Source organism: Borostomias antarcticus (assembly GCF_949987555.1).
Source record: "Borostomias antarcticus genome assembly, chromosome: 4".
Lineage (NCBI taxonomy): Eukaryota > Metazoa > Chordata > Actinopteri > Stomiiformes > Stomiidae > Borostomias > Borostomias antarcticus.
Window position 1 is genome coordinate 24,713,155 of NC_140237.1, and position 19,098 is coordinate 24,732,252.

Genomic DNA, 19,098 nt, shown 5'->3' on the forward strand with positions numbered 1-19,098 from the left:
GGTCTGCTCTCAGGACTTGACCCTGACCTCTGACCCCTCTCCCCCTCCCAGCATGCCTAGCAGTGCTGCAGACTCCTCACACGCCAGCCTCTTCCCGTCTCCTAGCTCAGAGATTCCACCATCACTTTATACTGACCATGTACAATCCAATCCAGATGAGTCTATAAAATGCCTTCGGCTTACGGAATGCAATTGAAGTTGTGCAAGTGTGTGTGTGTGTTGTTTTGTAGCATGTGATTGGCTCCGGTCGGGGGTGGGGGGCTGATTGATCTACTGATTTGCAGTCCCATAGTGACAGATCAACTGATTGTGTGTGTGTGTGTGTGTGTGTGTGTGTGTGTGTGTGTGTGTGTGTGTGTGTGTGTTGGCAGTGTCACCATCTTAATGCCAACCAGATAATCAATTAGAGCAGTGTCAGGTCCTCCGTCAGCATTCAGGTCAACAGTCTGCTGGTGAAAACACACTGCAGTGGTCTAGGCAGGGTCTTGCATAAGGGACCCCCCCCCCACACACACACACACACATGCTGATGGAGATTCACATTCACAAGATTTACATTCGCTGTGACATTGGAATTCTGTGCTCAAAGCTAACAGCATGAAGAATTCCGCACAAAGGCGCTATCCACACCTCAGTACGTACTTATTCGTCTGGCTGTGGATTCTGGACCGAACCCTGGGGCTGCCTGGCAGAAGAACTAGCATGGGGCCAGGAACGGTCTGCTCCGCACATGTCCGTTCTTCCTCGGACTCATATATAAGCAGGGGGATGTGAAAACGCCCTGCTTCGGCGTGAGCTCACTGCTCTGGGCCTACATGTGATGACCTCAGCCCCCCTGAGAGACAAGACTGACCTGGGGTTGGGTCTCCACATGCAGCCACAGACCGTTGAAATAGATGATTGTTCAATCAAAACGCATTCATTATTGGGGGTTGATTGGGGTGTCTACAGTGGCAGAAATTAATCCCCCCAAGCCCAAAGGATATAGTTCCTTCTCGTCTAAAGGAAACTTTGGGATTCCAGTGACACAGCAAGACGACCAGAGCTCACAACTCACAGGCGCCTTCCACTAGTACAGGGGGGGAACTCCGCCCACACCGCTAGCCCCGACCCAGCAACCCTGCTATCCCAGCAGACACTGTTCAACAGTTGGAATGAGATGAGGCGGATGAACGGCTAGCCTACTTATCGGTCTCTTTGATCAGGAGTCATCCAGGCGTTGGGCGAAATACAGAAGGAATAAAAGGAACGTAACTCAAGACGAGGGATTACTCTAACACTCTCTGACAAGTGCGCATCGGCGTCGGCTTGTTTATTTCACGTTTGTTTATTTCACAATGAGTGCAGTCGTAGCTGCCGAGGGCTGTTTTATGTCCGCTTTGCTGCCCAACACGCAGGTGACCACGTACGCCGTTCCCAGCGACGCGCAGCTGGGGTCGGGCGGTACATTAACGGACGAAGCAGCGAAGGCCCGGAGGGTCCAGACGCAGGTCCAGATGCGTCTCGCGCAGTCGAGGTCCTCGTCGTTGTCGCGGCTGAACGGATCGCACTGCGCCTCGTCAGGTGGGCGCTCTAACTTTAAAAAGTTTAACATGAACAAGAAAGAAAGAAAACAAGTCATACTTTTCAGTGCGTCCCCCCACAAAAAAAAACGTTTTATCTTATAACTCAAGCTCTGATGAAGTTACAAATTAATGTCGAAATAGGCAACGAATGGTAAACGATTTGTTGTTGACCTTGGCCGTTTTTCCCCTCCGTGAGTTCTCTGCGTGGGTGTTATTCAGGTTTTCAGAGTGGTTTATCAGTGTCATGGTCTATTTTGGACATGGGGACTGGCGTGGCCGGAGCTAACGTGGGTGTGTGATACGAGGAGCTGTACTAGGACTGGGGCTAAAATGGAGTAAACATGGGATGGGCTATGTCAGACTAGGCTGGGACTAGCATCCCGATATTGTCACCAGATGTTGTCTCTGAGAGAAAGCTGAGTTCCAACAGAAATCAGTTGGCTGCCTCTTGTTTTGCAATGAGAAGCCAGAGAATAGATGGTGAGGAAAGTGAGACAGCAGATTATAGTTGTAAACTGTAATTAAGGAGTACTTGTGAGTGAATGAAAACACACTCTTAGCACCCATAACGGTCATATAGGTAAATGTGTTGTTTCTAGGAAACAACATGTTACATAACATATAAGCTGTATACTGAACTAAATCTCTCTTTTTTATTGAAGTGTTTCGATAAGGGAGCTGTTACAGACTAGGTCTGGAGTAGCAACTCCTCTTAGAGATAAATCACCTCAAATGACTGACAAAACCACCAGAAACCATGGAGACAGCACACTGTTGACATGATTAAAGGGTGAAAGTATGCAGGGAAAACAGCAATTTCTGTCAGGATGTTGATAACTGCCAGCAGGATGTATGAAGAACTGAACTGTAGCCTAACCGTGAATGCGCTGACCTCCCCTAGGCCTGTCAGACAGAGGGCAGACAGGCAGCTGAGACTTCCGGATAGACAGCTGTCACTTTAGACTGCTGACACATTACCCTGTACCGTCCCATACGCCTGAGCAGGATCTGCTGAGGTCTGATTCATGCTCTGGTTCTCTGCTGCTCTGTGTGGGGTGAGAGTGACTGCTGGCCTTCCATCCAACAGCTAATCCTGAACCCAGCAAACTCGCTCTGTTCAGTATCACCGCTCAAGCATCCAACACTCCCACTCATTCACTTACACACTCACTTACACACGCACACACTCCCCCTCTCTTTCTCACACACATCTCAAACACACACAATCACACGCACACACACCACACACACACACACCCTCCCTTCCTTCCTCCCTCTCTCCCTCAGACACACTGACCCTCTTAGGCTAAACACTCACAAGACTCACAAGACCCTCCCCCCTCCTTCTTTTAAACACACAGTAACTCTACTCACCCTGAATGAAGCTCTGATGATTACGTCTAAATTTGGGATCCTGTTGAGGAGCCAGTATTGAGATAACCTCAGTGACCTCTCAACAGCCCCACCCTGGTCTGGTCTGGTTAGGTCAGGCTCCTCAGTCATCATCATCATCTCCTGGAAGTGAAGTTAGTCAACCCCCTTGTACGGTGTCACTCAAAGAAACTCAGTTCTATTCGGTTCTATTCTGTGTCTCTGATTCTGTGGGTTGTGGTTCTGCTCTAACTCTGAGGGTCGACCGGTGTTTTTCATGTAGGCACCAGTGTGGCCCCCCCTGGATGGAATCTGGGCCCCCCTGTCCGCAGTTCCGGCTTCAGCTCCGCCTCCATGGGGTACCTAGGGAGCCGCACTTTGGCGGTAAGTATGACCTCATATCCTGTCTGTCTTATGTATTTCGATAAGTTAACATAACATAGAGCTGTGTCCTGTGAGATAGCATGCGCTCACAATGGAATAAAGCACAATAGAAAGAGTCGACTTGGCGTCATGCCACGGCCCTCTGACTGGGCTATCCTGCCCTACCCTGTCACATTGGGGAAAACAAAGGTTTTGGCACCTGCGTGTCATCCCAGTATACATTCCAAAAACATTTCTGAATCCAAAAATACATCTGAACAAGAATCATCTGCTCTTGACATCGGGCGAGGGTGAGAAGCCACGATGACACACTTCACAGCCCCCCTCCCTAGACTGCACAACCATGCAGTATTTCACAGAGAGACGCCACAGAGATACACCACAGAGAGACACTGCAGAGAGACGCTACAGAGATACACCACAGAGAGACACTGCAGAGAAACGCTACAGAGAGACACTACGGAGACGCCACAGAGAGACGCCACAGAGAGACGCCACAGAGAGACACTACAGAGAGACGCTACAGAGATATACCCCAGAGAGACAGCACAGAGAACACCACAGAGAGACGCTACAGTGAGACGCCACAGAGAGATGCCATGGAGAGACACCACAGAGAGACAGGGACACCACAGAGAGACGCCACAGAGAGACACCACAGAGAGACACCACAGAGAGACACTACAGAGATACACCACAGAGAGACACCACAGAGATACACCACAGAGAGACACTACAGAGATACACCACAGAGAGACACCACAGAGATACACTACAAAGATACACCACAGAGAGACACTACAGAGATACACCACAGAGATACACCACAGAGAGACACTACAGAGATACTGCAGAAAATGGACAAAGGTACGCACATCCAAAATGTTTAAAACCGGGTGCTAGACTGAAAACAAACTCATCAGGAAAAGTAGAGTCTGCACACCAGAAATATGCTCCCAGGATTTTTAATTGACACCGAGGTGACGTTTCGGGCTACAAGCCCTTCTTCAGACAAAAAACACCAGCAGAGACAAAGTCTAAGGGGTCACATGACATAACATGTGACTGAGTCAATGCATGGGAAGACCTAAGTGTACAAATAAGTTCCCCAAAAGTGTAAAAGTATGTACATATATCCAGTTATTATACAAATCAGAGTAAGATGCTACACCACTGGAATATCACATGACCTAAAATCAGTACCATCATACTGTGATGTGATACCAAGTGGAAGATACCGTAGAAGGGATAGCAACAACATGTTATTAAAACATCTCTGCAGGTCTAAAAAGGTGACCATTTTGATCATACTAGCAAAAAGACAATACTACAGCAATGGAGTACAGGTGCACAGAAACCACAGATTACAGAAATAAAATCAGCTTGACTAGCAATTACACACAAGGCGGGGGGTGGAGGCTAATGCACTCTCACACACACCCCTCTGAGAAGAGAACTGGCCAGAGTGTCCTTAGAGGAAAGGCCACAAATCAGTCTTCATTCAACCCTTTTGGAGACTGTATCCAAGGGCATTCTGGATCTACACCTTGAATACAGTCTCCAAAAGGGTCGAATGAAGACTGATTTGCGGCCTTTCCTCTAAGGACACTCTCTGGCCAGTTCTCTTCTCAGAGGGGTGTGTGTGAGAGTGCATTAGCCTCCACCCCCCGCCTTGTGTGTAGTTGCTAGTCAAGCTGATTTTATTTCTGTAATCTGTGGTTTCTGTGCACCTGTACTCCATTGCTGTAGTATTGTCTTTTTGCTAGTATGATCAAAATTGTCACCTTTGTAGACCTTTTTTGACTCAGTCACATGTTATGTCATGTGACCCCATTAGACTAGGTAGCCTATTATTTAAGCCGTGTCTCTGCTGGTGTTTTTTGTCTGAAGAAGGGCTTGTAGCCCGAAACGTCACCTCAGTGTCAATTAAAAATCCTGGGAGCATATTTCTGGTGTGAAGACTCTACTTTTCCTGACACCACAGAGAGACACCACAAAGACGCCACAGAGATACACCACAGAGAGATGCCACAGAGAGACACCACAAAGACGCCACAGAGAGATGCCACAGAGAGATGCCACAGAGAGATGCCACAGAGAGACCACAGACAAATGGCATAGAGAGACGCCACAGAGATTGTCTCTATTGTCTGTCTTCTTGTCTATCCATCTGTCTTTCTGTCCGTCTGTCTGCCTGCCTGCCTCTGCCTGTCTGTCTGTCTGTCTGTCTGTCTGTCTGTCTGTCTGTCTGTCTGTCTGTCTGTCTGTCTGTCTGCCTGCCTGTCTGTCTGTCTGTCTGTCTGTCTGTCTGTCTGTCTGCCTGTCTGCCTGTCTGTCTGTCTGTCTGTCTGTCTGTCTGTCTGTCTGTCTGTCTGTCTGTCTGTCTAACCCTGATCCTGACTCTGTCTTGTCCGGCAGGTTCCTGTGGTTTCTCACCACTCCGGCGGCTTCTCCTCTCGCTCGGCTGTGGAGGCCGGCTCCAGGTACAGAATCAGCCAACCGACCGCCGGCACCACCCTCCCTCACCTCGGCAACGTGGTCCACGCCCACGGTTACCACGGCGGTTACCACCAGGAGAGTTATCACAGCAGCCGGAGCAGAACCAGATCCAAATCTCTGTGTCAGGAGCACCAGGGACTCGTGCACCCCGATTGGCTGGCCGAGCAGGAAGTGAGCACAGCGACCGCGGCGGCGACGATGCGGCGTTCCCCGGCGGTTGGTGGGAAGGAGGAGCAATCCTACCAGCATACCTTCAAAGGCCCCTCCCACCGCACCATCAGCCGCATCACCAACAGGCAGGCCGGGGGCGGGGCCAGCGTGTTGGGGGCGGGGCAGCAGCAGCAGGCGTGGGTGGGCGGGGCCAGCGTGTTCGGGGGGGCGTCGATGAATCGGGCCGCGTCGCTCCACAGCGTGAGGAGCGTGGGGAAGGGCGTGGACCTGGCGGATGGCGTCTCATGCCACAGCAACGACAAGCTGGGGGGGTGAGAGACACACACCTGCACGCAGAGACACGCTCACACACACACACATAGAAACACACACACACACACTCGCAGACAATGGCAATAGTGTGGATCGTTACATCAATTGGAATTTATGTGTTTGTGTGTGTGTGTGTGTGTGTGTGTGTGTGTGCGCAGGGTGCAGGGTCTGGACATGGCTACAGCGGTCAGCTACCTTTCCCAGACGGACACGGCGCTGCAGGTGCTGGGGGCAGCCTACATACAGCACCAGTGTTACCATAGCAACGACGCCAAGAACCAGGCAAGTAACTCCTGCATCAGCAGGATATCAGCTGACATCACTCCCGTATGCAGCTCAAGTGACTTTCAGTGTGTGGCCGATATGATCCTCCAGTATCCCTGCCTGACCTCTCCCCTGGCTGTTGTAGGACGGAGCGCTTGGTGAGAATGAGAGGATTTGTCGCAACGGACTGCCGGTGCGATATTCCTGTCACGGTGACCTTGGTCTTGAATAAATATTACCTTTTTAGTTATTCTAAGTAACCTTAAAAAGCTACTTATAACTAAATTAATTTAGAGTTTTATCCTATAGCCGGTTCAAGGTTGAATTAGTTCTGGTTTTGGTTTGATACGGAATCCTACAATATCCAACTCTAATAAGGTCACCACTCTCACTACCAAGACTTATAAACAGTGAATCCTATTCCTTTCGTGATGCTAAAACATCTCACCACTTGTGATACCTATTTTAGTCACTAGGATCTAGATAACCCTTTTTGATAGGTGCTTATCTGACTCTTCAAATATTATTTTAACAAGAATCGATCCTCACTGTTGTCAGACATACCTTTTGGTTTCTATCCTAAAGACATATTGAACCATCTACTCCTTGAGAAAATTATCTGAGAGAATAGTCTATTTCACTGTTCCTACCCAATTCTATCCTCTGACTAATGCTTGGAAAGACCGCAGACCCGGCTTGATGGACTTTAATGCGCTAATTCCAACTATGGTCTTTCGCTCCGTCGGTGAGGATTGTAAAGGGCCTACTTTTAAAATACCACCACTCTAAGTTGTCGTTTGGTAATGTCGTTCGCTCATGGAGCTCTCTCCGGTGCTCACTTTATCTCACCCGAAGGTTTAAGGTACAGCAAGAGTACACCAGCTAGTGTTAACGGCCTCGATTGAGTTCTTGGCTCTGCTAACATCGAGATCAGACAGTTTGTCAGGTGCCAATGCAAGGCGTATATGCTTCCTCTTTTGGTGTCTGTGGTTAGTATGTGATACTCGTCAGCATCACTTTTGACCACAAGTCCCAGAAGGCTTAATGGTGCTAGTAGGGCTTACCAGTGAATACCTAAACCAATAGGTCACTCACCCTTTTGTTGAACGTGCTGTTACAGCTGAGAGGAGGCAGTGCTGGATGGAGAAGGATGTCCCAAAAACTTCTTGTCTTTAAAAAGTTTTATTTAAAATTATAGAAGTTTACAAAATATGCCAACACAGGGCACTTAAATCTAACAAGTAAAAATAAGGATTGACACACAGTTCAATCAAAGTATATAAAAAAAAGCAGTTCTGAACAAAGTTTTCAGATGGGTTCTTTCACAATCTAATTATTACACGCATGCAACAACAGATCAAGAGAGAGACAGACACCCTAAGCTAATCATGCAGCATTTATACTATTCTAAACAGTCTGAGCCCACGCAGTTTGTGGTCAGATAAAACCATACCTACGTCAATTATTACATCAGATAAAATTCCAATATACATCAGATTAACACATCTTTTACTAAATTTGGGCATAAAAAGTTTCATATCTACGTTTGTGAAACCATGTCCGTGCGTCACTCACGCCACTCATACGTCATTCAACCTCCCTGCCCCCTGTCTATCTACGTTTGTGAAACCAGGCCTGCGTATGTAAGTACGTCACCCACGCTTTTCATGCGTCTGTGACCTTGCTGTCCCCCTATATACCTACGTCAATCAGACCAGATGGATAGACAGTCAATAGTTCATCAAAACCACAAATGCATCAATCATAGATGGCAGTCAGACAGTCAAAAGTTCAGCAGACGCTTTTAATACGTCAATCATAGATGGATAGACAGTTAAGAGTTCATTACTTGCGTCAATCAGTTATCACACGTGCATCACTTGCAAGAGAAAAAAATTCCCCTATAGCATAAGGCATACATGACCTAGGGCTTCATGCGTTTATGAAACTAACACCTTTCTTCACTTGCAAAAGAAAAATCCCCCTTTCGCAAAGTTCTACAGGAAGCACCATATTTAGAAGCTACAGTATGCCGACAGAAAGACAGACAGAGACAGAGACATGAGATGAAATCCAAGGTCTAAGGTCAAAATGGACTGTGAATGGCCACTCGTTCAACACTGTTCTACCCCCCCGGCAGGTGCGTCTGCTACGGGCCGTGCCAGCCCTGGTCCAGCTGTTCTCCAGCGAGAGCCAGGAGGTTCAGCGCTTTGCCACCGGCGCCACGAGGAACCTCATCTACGAGAACATGGAGAACAAGACGGCTCTGATGGACGCTGGCGGCATCTCCAGCCTGGTCAGCGCCCTGAAGGAACCAGACGAGGAGTTACGCAAGAACATCACTGGTAGGACTGACATCACTGGTAGGAGTGACATCACTGGTAGGAGGAACATCACTGGTAGGAGGAACATCACTGGTAGGAGTGACATCACTGGTAGGAGTGACATCACTGGTAGGAGTGACATCACTGGTAGGAGTGACATCACTGGTAGGAGTGACATCACTGGTAGGGAGAGGTGTTGCCTGTCGATTAGTCTGACTCAACGGATGTAGGTTTTGTGGATAAGAGAAGTCTGCACACTGTTTAAATAGCCCCCATAGTGATTTTAATGATGCAGACTTCTCTTCTCTCATCAGTTATATTTGTTTGGTCGAGCACCTGTTACTTTTCATTCTTGGATGTGAACAGCACAACATGCATTTCTCTGCTGTTACAGTTTTGGGGAAGCCTTGTCATTCATTAATTACTGCCCGATCAGTGGCGACGGAGCTGATTCCCTGCCCAATCAGATTCAATCCAGACTATGTGAAAAAACAACTACCTAGCAACTGCTCCGTTGAAGATGATTGTGATTGGTTTAAAGAATGGCTCAGTGTGGGATAAACATGGTGGAATGAGAGGGCATAGCTAGAGTTACTGATTACTGACAGTCCAATGGCTGGCATCCTTTCCCAGAAGCACCTGTGTTGTTTTGTCTGTCTGCTCGACTGAGCAAACTGGCCTTGGAATGCCTGACCACAGGCTGCCCCCCCCCCCACCCCCACACACACACACACACACTCTGTTTGAACAGTCCCCCCCCCTTCCTCTTCCCCCCCCACCTCCCCCCTCACCCTCTCTGTTTACACTCCTTGTTTTGTATTTCTGTTTCTCACAGTACACGTCTCTACTTCATGTCAGACACTGACCACCTCTCTCCCTCTCTCTCTCTCTATCTCTCTTCCCCCAATCTGCCCTCCCCTCCCCTCCTCCCCTCTACTCTCCCTCGTAGGTATTTTGTGGAACCTTTCCTCTAAGGACAATCTGAAGGAGAAGTTGGCCAGGGAGACGTTGTCGGAGCTGACGGAGAGGGTGCTGGTGCCCCTGTGTGCCCCGGGGGACTCTGGGTGCATCAGCCACAGTTCCTCGGAGGCGGACATCTTCTACAACACCACCGGCTGCCTCCGGTCCGTCTTCTGATCCCAATTGATTTCAATACAGTAACTAGAGATCAATAATATATCAATAACTATAGATCCAACTATGCATATTCTGTATGTATTTAGCAAACATTATCTTTCAAATGGATTTTACATTTATTTTTATGTTATGTATTTTGTATTTATAGCTCTAAGGGCTCCCTTGTAAAAGAGATCTATTTCTCAGTGAGACTCCCTGATTAAATAAAGGTTAAATAGAATAAAATAGAAATTCTAGCACACTACACCAGTTCAATTCGTGAGGATTTTGATGGTCATAAGATGCTGTAGCTGTTATTCATTAGGAAACTATTGCCCACTGCGTGTGCGTGTGTGTGTACTTGTGAGCGCGAGCGTGTGTGTGTCTGTGTGCATGTGTGTGTCTGTGTGTATGTGTTTGTGTGTGTGTGTGTGTGTGTGTGTGTGTGTGTGTGTGTGTAGGAACCTGAGCTCAGTGAGTCTTCGCTGCAGGCAGCAGATGAGAGACACCGTGGGTCTGCTGGACTCTCTGGTGGCCTACGTCCAGCATGCTGTCCAGGAGGAGAAGGTGGACGACAAGGTACGTCTGCCTCCCTGTAGTCCACTAACCAGTCGCCTACCACTAATTGCATATATGTTGAATGATTGAGACGGCGGAAGTAGTTTCAACTTCCATAGTCGCTTGCCTTGATCTGTGGGACACAACTGGACACAGGCTCCTCTGACCCAAACTCAGGAACAGTCGGAAGAGGAGCCTGTCTTCCAACTTCCAAATGGAAAGGAAATTCTACAGAAGGTTACTACAGCTGTGAACAAATGAAACGTGTGTCTAGGCAAGGCAACTGTGTAAGAGACTAGCTCTGACCCAACTCTGACCTTAAACTGACTCAACTCTGACCCAAATCTCACCCAAATATCACCTAAATCTGACCCAGCTCTGAGCCAAAACTGACTCAGCTCTGACACGGCCATGTTCCATGACTCCTTGTCTAAAACGTCTACCACCTACGGTATTTCCTGTAGTAGTGTTAAGAGCCCACACTCAAACCACAGAGTGAAAATGCAGACGCAACACACCGATTTGAACAGACCTTCTTGTCCTCCTTTTTTGTAATTAAATTTTTTTATTAAAAATTTTCTATTGAGTTAATTACACAAACAGAGGATCAATAAAGATCAATACAGTACATTTAACCGGTTGCCCCTCCCCCCCACCCAGGTCCCACCCAACAGCCCCCCCCCCCTTGTGGGTCACCCTTCAGAGCAAGGTCAGATCAGGAAAAAAACATTCATGAATTAAAATAGAGAATAATCAAGGTTAAATAATGAATACGTGAGAAATAGTGGTAAAACAAACTTGATATCAAACTAAATTCATCCCCAGCACAAGTTCAAACTGTTAATAGTATGTTTTTAACCTGCTCTGCCACATTCCTCCACCCTTTGGCACCGTTAACGCGCGCTGACGACAACTCCAGACAGGGCCACTGCTAGGGGGGGGGGGGGGGGGGGGGGAGGGGCGGTCCGGGCCTCGCGCTTTAGAGAGCCTCGTTTTGGCTGTGGTTGTGACTTTTAGTGCATGGTGGTGCGCTCAGTTAAGTTGCCCCAGGTAACCAAGAGGGGGGGCGGTCTCCATCTCCCATTTCACACAATGGTGCATTAACAATTACCTTCAGTAGAATGCATCCAAGTCAAAGAACTGTTAATCAACACTCCCAGCACTCAAAGCACAGGCCACAACTCCACCCACAACCCCACCTGCTTCAATACTGAAGCTGTTGAGATGACGGAGCGCTACAAATACTTCACTTTCAGTGCATGGTGGTGCGCTCAGTTAAGTTGCCTGAGGTAACCAAGACATCACTGGAAACACTGCGCCTTCGCTTTTGTGACTTAGAGCCGCCTGGGGGGGGGGTGCTTGTGACTAAGTGAAAAAATATCACTGCCATATGGAAAAAAAGACGTGCATGCATAGTGCATAAAGGCCTCGCAATGCCTACTTCGCACAGGGCCTCGCATATCTCCCAGACGGGCAGAGGTAGATCACATCAAGAAGAGCGCGTAACCAACAATGGCCACGTTTCCCGATAAAGAACCTTCTTAAGGAACCCTTCTTAAACAACCCCTTGTATGGGAGTTAAGAAGTGCTTTGGAGTTAAGTGCTTCTTAACTTGCTCGGGAAACCCGGCCATTGTTGGTGAGCGAGAAGCCAACATACAGTAGATTTTTTATTTTTTTTCTGCAGTCATGCCAGCCAACCAAAGTTTGCGTTTTCTCTCTGAGAGTTTGAACTTGGACCTTGTCCACAACATTGACCCTGAAGCTCCGCACACCTGGACACTCCCTCACAGATAACTACATTCTTCAAATACTCTGATGACACACTGACACACTTGCACTCCTTAATCACAATAACTCTGTTGTAGGTTATCAAGTCCCCAGCTCCCATTTCACACAATGGTGCATTAACAATTACCTTCAGTAGAATGTATCCAAGTCAAAGAACTGTTAATCAACACTCCCAGCACTCAAAGCACAGGCCACAACTCCACCCACAACCCCACCTGCTTCAATACTGAAGCTGTTGAGATGACGGAGCGCTACAAATACTTCAGTCTCACTCTGCACCACAAACCACAACACACCACTGGCATTCACAAGCGCCGCCAACGAAGACTCTGCCGTTCTCAAACTCAGAGTGCTCTGTTTCCCCGCACCTTCTTCTGCTGCTCTACCAGAGCGTTCTCTAGCCCGTTCCCCTCTACCGCTCCCCCTGTTCCCTTAACATGTTAACAGCCTCCAACAAGAACAAACTCACACACATCACACACAATGAGACTCCAGAGTTATCGGCCTTCCTACCCCCAAACTCTCAGACCTGAACAGCAAAGCCATCACACGCAGATTAGATTACAGGACCTAAGGGGGGGGGGTCTTTAATCCACCACACACAGATACACACAGGTGAGCGGCGATAGAGCACGCAGCACACACACACATGCAACCTTGGGGGTCGCTGGGGAAATTTGTCCACTGCATTTTCTATCCAAGCTGTCCTCCTCCAGGGGCAGCCAGTAGCAGTGGGCAGCCTCGTCAGTGGTGCCCAGGGACCAAGTCCAAGTACTCTGGTCAGGCACCGGACTGAAGAGCGTTCTGTTCTTCTGCATGTTTTCCATATTGGGTTCCTTGGGAAGAAACCTTTGCGAACAAAGGGAGAACATGCAAACTCTGCACAGAAATGCCCAGGATGTTTTTTCTGTGAGGCGCCACCGTGCCGCACGTGAGCGGTTTGGTGTTCAGTGTCTTGCTCAAAGACACTTCGGCACACTGATGGGAGCTGGGATCAAACTGGGGACCTTCCAATCCTCTTCCAATCCATCTATCTATCTATCTATCTATCTATCTATCTATCTATCTATCTATCTGTCTACAGTTGTGGTCAAAAGTTCACATACATTTCTGTGATATAGTGATTGAAGCACATACTTCTTTGATACAAAAAACATTCATGAAGTCGATCTATCTATCTATCTATCTGTCTGTCTGTCTGTCTGTCTGTCTGTCTGTCTGTCTGTCTGTCTGTCTGTCTGTCTGTCTTTCTGTCTATCTATCTATTAGATACTGTTCTGTGGCAGGACCTTATCCTCCTTGACTATGTTGCAGTGTAATACTATTTTTGCGGGGTTAAGAATTGATAGGGGGGTAAAACAACAGTACCAGTAAAGTTCTCTCCCTTTCTCTCTCTCCCTCCCTCTCTCCAGGGAGTGGAGAACGCCGTGTGCATTCTGAGGAACCTGTCCTATCAGCTGTACAGCGAGATGTCTCCATCCACTCTGCTGCGATTGGAAGGCCCGACCAGGGGCGGGGACACCCAGGACAGCGCCCTGATTGGCTGTTTCACTCCACAGAGCAAGAAGGCCAAGGAGGTGGGGTTTGGTTTCTAGCGGCCCGGCCGGCAGGGGGCTATTATATTACCCTGATAACCCCTGGGGGTGGGTCATATTACAACAGAGCAACAGTGAAACCACTGGTAGACAATGGAAGGTGTAGGGATCGCACTGGTCTTATAGCCTGTATGGATCTGAGGGACCATGACTTGTTTTTGTAAAGATCTCTCTCTTTCTCTTTCTTTTTCTCCCTTCTCTCCCGCTCTCTCTCCCTCCACTCTATCACCCTTGTTTCTCTATCACTCCTTTCTCTCATCACTACCACCCCTCCTCCTCTTGTCTTCCTCTCTCTCCCTCCCTCTGCTCTCACTTCTCCCTCTCTCTCCCTCCTCCCTCTCTCTCTCCCTCCTCTCTATCCCTCTGTCTCCCTCCTCTCTCTGTCCCTCCACTATCTGTCTCCCTCCTCTCTCTCTCCTTCCTCTCTTTCTATCTCTCTCTCCCTCCTCTCTCTATCCTTCCCCTCTCTCCCTCCTCTCTTTCTATCTCTCCCTCCCTCCCTCCTCTCTTTCTCCCTCTTTTCTCTCCCTCCTCTCTCTCCCTCCTCTCTCTATCCTTCCTCTCCCTCCCTCCTCTCCCTCTTTTCTCTCTCCCTCCTCTCTTTTCATCTCTCTCTCCCTCCCTCCTCTCTCTCTCCCTCTTTTCTCTCTCCCTCCTCTCTCTCTCCCTCCTCTCTCCCCGTAGCGTCGTAACCAGGAGTTGTCCTGCCCTGCGGAGGCGCTGAAGGCTCCTCGGGGGTCAGAGTGGTTGTGGCACCCCCAGGTGGTGGGGCTGTATAACAGCGTGCTGCAGCAGTGTGAGACCAACGCTGCGACGCGCGAGGCCGCCGCTGGAGCCCTGCAGAACATCACGGCGGGGGACACCAGAGTACGGCTAGTCTCTCTCCAGACACAAATATCATGTTGAATGGCTGCACTCCGCATACCACATAATAGAGTCTGAGCCACTTCACCGCCCAAGCTGGTGTTCTGAGGGCGTATCGACGGGTCAAAATTGAAAGTGACAAGTCGTAGCAGCGAATGAGAGACGCTAGCCCAGGTTAGATGGGCGGGGCCAGTTTGGGTGATTGGTGTCGCCTGGATTCTGGCGCTACCAATGAATTGCCAGGATTTGAGCACCAGATTTTTGCATGAAGTGTCCCAGACCCATAGATAGATCTGCAGAATGCAGTAATGTAGTTAGCGTATCTTAAGTAGTAGTGTATCAGTGAAAGAACTCTCATGGGTCTGGCGTTGAGACCAGAGTACGGCACATATCACCTCTCTGACCCCTCCTCTCGGCCCTCACTAGGGGTCACAGGTCACAGGGGGTGGGCTCAGGGTGATATGATGGTGTGAGTTGGGTTAGGGTAGGTGGGTTCTTTCCGAAGGTGGATTTCCAATGATCTTTTGAGGGGAGATGTAGCAGAGGTGGTGTGTGTTGATGGTTGCCTGTGTGTGTGTGTGTGTGTGTGTGTGCTGAGAAGACGTACTCTGTGTTCTATAGTGTGTGCGCGCTGAGAAGACCTACTTTTTTTCTTCGTCTTCTTTTAATTAAACTTATACTGTACTGTTCCTTAGTGGGCAAGCGTGTTGGTGGGTTTGATCTTGGATGAGGAGAGGATGCTGCCACTGCTATTGGACCTCCTGCAGACGAAGAGCGACACCGGGCTCCGCCCACTCTCCGGCCTGCTCAGGAATCTCGCACGCCACTGTCGCAGCAAGGACCACATGGGTTAGTACACTACCCTGTTAGTGTGCTCCCTGGCTACTCTACACTACCTTAGTACACTAAAACACTAGCCTGCTACCTGGCTACGCTACACTGCCTAATACACTAAACAATTGTGATTGGTTTTAAGGTGCAGTGTTTGATTTTCGTCACCATCTAGTGGTGAGGTTGCAGATTGCAACCAACTGAATTTAATTGGAAAACCACGGTCTCCGTGGAAGGACCCAGTCCCTACATAAAGGCCTCATTCTAATTACGAAAAAATTATGATTCTTATTTACATGGGATTATACACTAACTAAAGTACTAAACTTATATGTATGCCAAGTGTACACAAAATTCAGCTCTACTCTGCTGTGGTAGTTCGTCCTGAGTATCTGCCCCCCACTCTCTGCAGCCACCAAGGCGGTCAGGGTGCTGGTGGCCCGTCTGCCAAGCGACGGCCAGCAGAAAGAGCCCTCCAGCGACGTGGTGGTCAACATCTGCGCCACACTCAACAGCCTGGTGGCTGGCAGCTCCCTGGCCGCCCGCGACATCTGCTACTTTGACGGCGTGCCCAAACTGACGGCCATCAAGACCTCCCATGACAACAGGTAGCCATTTCACATAACAATATGATTTAGTTAGCGGTCTCTGGTGTAACAATATACGATTGGGTTGGTAGTTTCTGACTGGCTTAAGTTGTCACATGACCATATCATGTGACTCCTATCTTATCGAATCACAGCCCCGGGAGGCTGAAAGCGGCCAAAGCTGCCTCCACCGTCCTCAGCAACATGTTTCAGTACAACAAGCTGCACAAAGACTACAAACAGGTGAGGCTGGGAGAGAGAGTAACACGAGACTGTCTGCCAGCACACAGAGGAGCGTCAGCGGTCTGCAGCTAACCCGCGGAGATCAAGAGAAATTGCGCTCAAACTAACTTGGGTGTACAGAAGGCTCTCTTTGTTTTCATGTGGCTTTAGTGTTCTCTTTCAGTGGTCATCTCAGCCACCCTCTCTCTCTCTCCCTCTCTCTTTCCCTCACAGCTCCCTCTCTCTCTCTCTCATTCCCTCACAGCTCCTGTCAGCCACTCCCCTGCTCTCTGCATGCCTGTGATAGCCCTGTGGCAAAGCTGCTCATGATTACATTCTGGGGAGAGGGGGGTGGGGGGGTCTGTGTGGGCGGCTACTCCCTGCATCTGGTCAAACTGTTTGCTGACTACAGGAGATCCGCCCACCTAACTCCTCTCTGTCCGTCCCAGTCTCGGTATCTCACATCTTGTCTGTCTGTCTGTCCGTCTGCAGAAGGGCTTCACGAGGCGCGACTTCACGGACGCAGCCCTCTAAAAGCCGCACACTTTAGCCGGGGGCCGGCGCGGGATCGAGCGGAGTCGGTGGGCGTGGCCGGCGTGACAGGGCTGCAGCGCTGCACCAAGGAGGAGGGGCCGGGGCTAATGATGGTAGTCATGACGACTCATGGACTGCTAGCTTCTCGTCCCTCGTCACTTGACAGTAGTGTTGTACTGTTTCTGAATTTCATGGATATTTTGTAGCTCTGCAAAACTGACTTATTTTCTGGAGTCAATATTTGTGTTAGGTGACGTCTTCTTTAGTTAGTCACTGAACTGTTACTGTATGGAATGGAACTGCTTCTGGGACTGTTGTCAAGAGGTGTGAGTGTGTGAGTGTGTGTGTGCGCGTGTGTGTATGTAAAGGAGTGACAACATTAATCTGTTTCTAATACTATCAACTGTCCCTTGCTCAATCAGCTGAAATGTATTAGCTTCAACTGCTTAAAATGCACCATAACTGTTCAAACTGCATTACGATTTTATATAAAGGATATAAATGGACATTTCCTGCTTTCTGGGGTGCTCAGCTGCGTTGGCCCCCAAGGCCTGTGTGCTCCAACCGAGCATCAAATCCTCAAGAAGAGGAACTGAGTAAGAGTTGTGGGGGTTTCCAGTAGCCTTAGCTCAGTCCGACAGTCTAGTGCAGCGACCGTCCTCTGACGGAAGTAGTTGTGTAAGAATTGCGAAGTACGCGTACAGATATCGTGAGAATTGCTGTGAACTGTCTCGTTACTCATTTGAACTGTTGATCTGAGGTGAAATGGGCTCTATAACTGAAGCGTCTCTTTTGTCAAGAACATCTGTTGCAAGTCACTGGTGGAGGAATCCGCCTCTCACCCCAACGAGCACCGAGCCATTATGTGGCGGCCGGCGGAGAGGACAGGGGAACGTCTCCATGGGAACGGCTAACTCTGTTAAAGAGGAGAGTGGGTGAAGGAATGCTTGCTGGCAGAATTTGGCTTGGCTGTATCTCCTCACGGATCAAACAGAGGTCAACGCTCCAACATTCTCCCACTGGGAGGGGGCACCCTAGCTGAGTAGAGAGAGAAGTAGAACAGACCTCTTAGCAGAGGGGATTTCACACACACACACACACACACACACGCACACACACACACACACACACACACGGCCAGCCAGAGGTCAACTCTGCTGGGAGGTGGGGGGGGGGGGCACACTAGCTGAGTCGAGAGAAGTTTAACAGACTTCTTAGGACAGGGGAATCACACAAGCACACACACACACACAAACAGACACACACATGCTAGCTGAGTAGAGAATTTGAACAGATACAAACATGCACGCATTGAAACCTGCACAGAGACACGTATTTAAAGGACTTGCAGGCCTAGTACTCAATATGGTTGTATAAAAGAAGCATCTTTATATCTCAACAAACGGTAAACAACTTCAGCATAGTTTACACTGGCATAGGTAGTATAGATTTGGGCAGCTTGAGTGGAACTATGGAACAACTCTGCCCTCTTGTGGCACCAAGGTGTTACTACCCAGTGAGAGGGCCACAACACAAAAGGATCTCATTGGCTTGATTTTCCACCTCTATGTCTCTACCTAAAGAGTCATAAACTGCTAAAGACATGCTGATGTTATTATTGAAACTTTATGGAGAGATGGGTCCTCCAGACCAGTGTATCTTTTCTGCGGTGAAACGTGACTATGTTGGTTTCCATAAAATAAAACAAAAACACAAAACATGATCTTGATGATTAAAAACACATCCAGATTAAATAAATCAATAAAATAACCCTGAATGTATACACTGTATACTCACAATCAATAGGTGCCAATAAGTCCTGTACAGTAAAGTACATCACATACAATATATGATTCTGCCGCAATGACGGTTGAAAGTCCATGGAGACGAACAAGGACGCAAGAACTTCTACGGAAAACATGAACGGGTTCCTGAGGATTATTTCAATTATTTGATTGGCGGCAGAGTACATTCATACATCAAACTATATCATACCAGCCAGGACTCGTGATAGGGAGACGGTGTCTCCTCTACCTCGGTGGGGATAGTCCCAGCAGAGGCCGTCCTATAATCCCAGTGGAAGAAGTCCTATAATCTCAGTAGAGGCAGTC

General features: G+C 48.7%; 1 protein-coding gene across 1 annotated transcript; it reads left to right on the forward strand.

Moving 5' to 3' along the window:
• The first annotated feature begins 1,169 nt into the window (after window positions 1-1,169).
• Window positions 1,170-17,495, forward strand: pkp3b (plakophilin 3b). The gene is made up of 13 exons (XM_084437525.1): window positions 1,170-1,563; window positions 3,220-3,320; window positions 5,739-6,301; window positions 6,461-6,584; window positions 8,707-8,911; window positions 9,840-10,014; window positions 10,468-10,585; window positions 13,767-13,931; window positions 14,634-14,816; window positions 15,509-15,662; window positions 16,057-16,252; window positions 16,387-16,474; window positions 16,946-17,495. The coding sequence occupies exons 1-13, from the start codon at window positions 1,338-1,340 to the stop codon at window positions 16,985-16,987; spliced, it is 2,340 nt and encodes a 779-aa protein (XP_084293651.1). The 5' UTR covers window positions 1,170-1,337; the 3' UTR covers window positions 16,988-17,495.
• Window positions 17,496-19,098: the final 1,603 nt, after the last annotated feature.

Coding starts and splice junctions, on each gene's coding strand:
- pkp3b (XM_084437525.1), top strand. CDS start 1,338: ATGAGTGCAGTCGTAGCTGCCGAGGGCTGTTTTATGTCCGCTTTGCTG. Junction 10,015..10,467: donor AACACCACCGGCTGCCTCCG/GTCCGTCTTCTG, acceptor GTGTGTGTGTAG/GAACCTGAGCTCAGTGAGTC. Junction 10,586..13,766: donor AGGAGAAGGTGGACGACAAG/GTACGTCTGCCT, acceptor CCCTCTCTCCAG/GGAGTGGAGAACGCCGTGTG.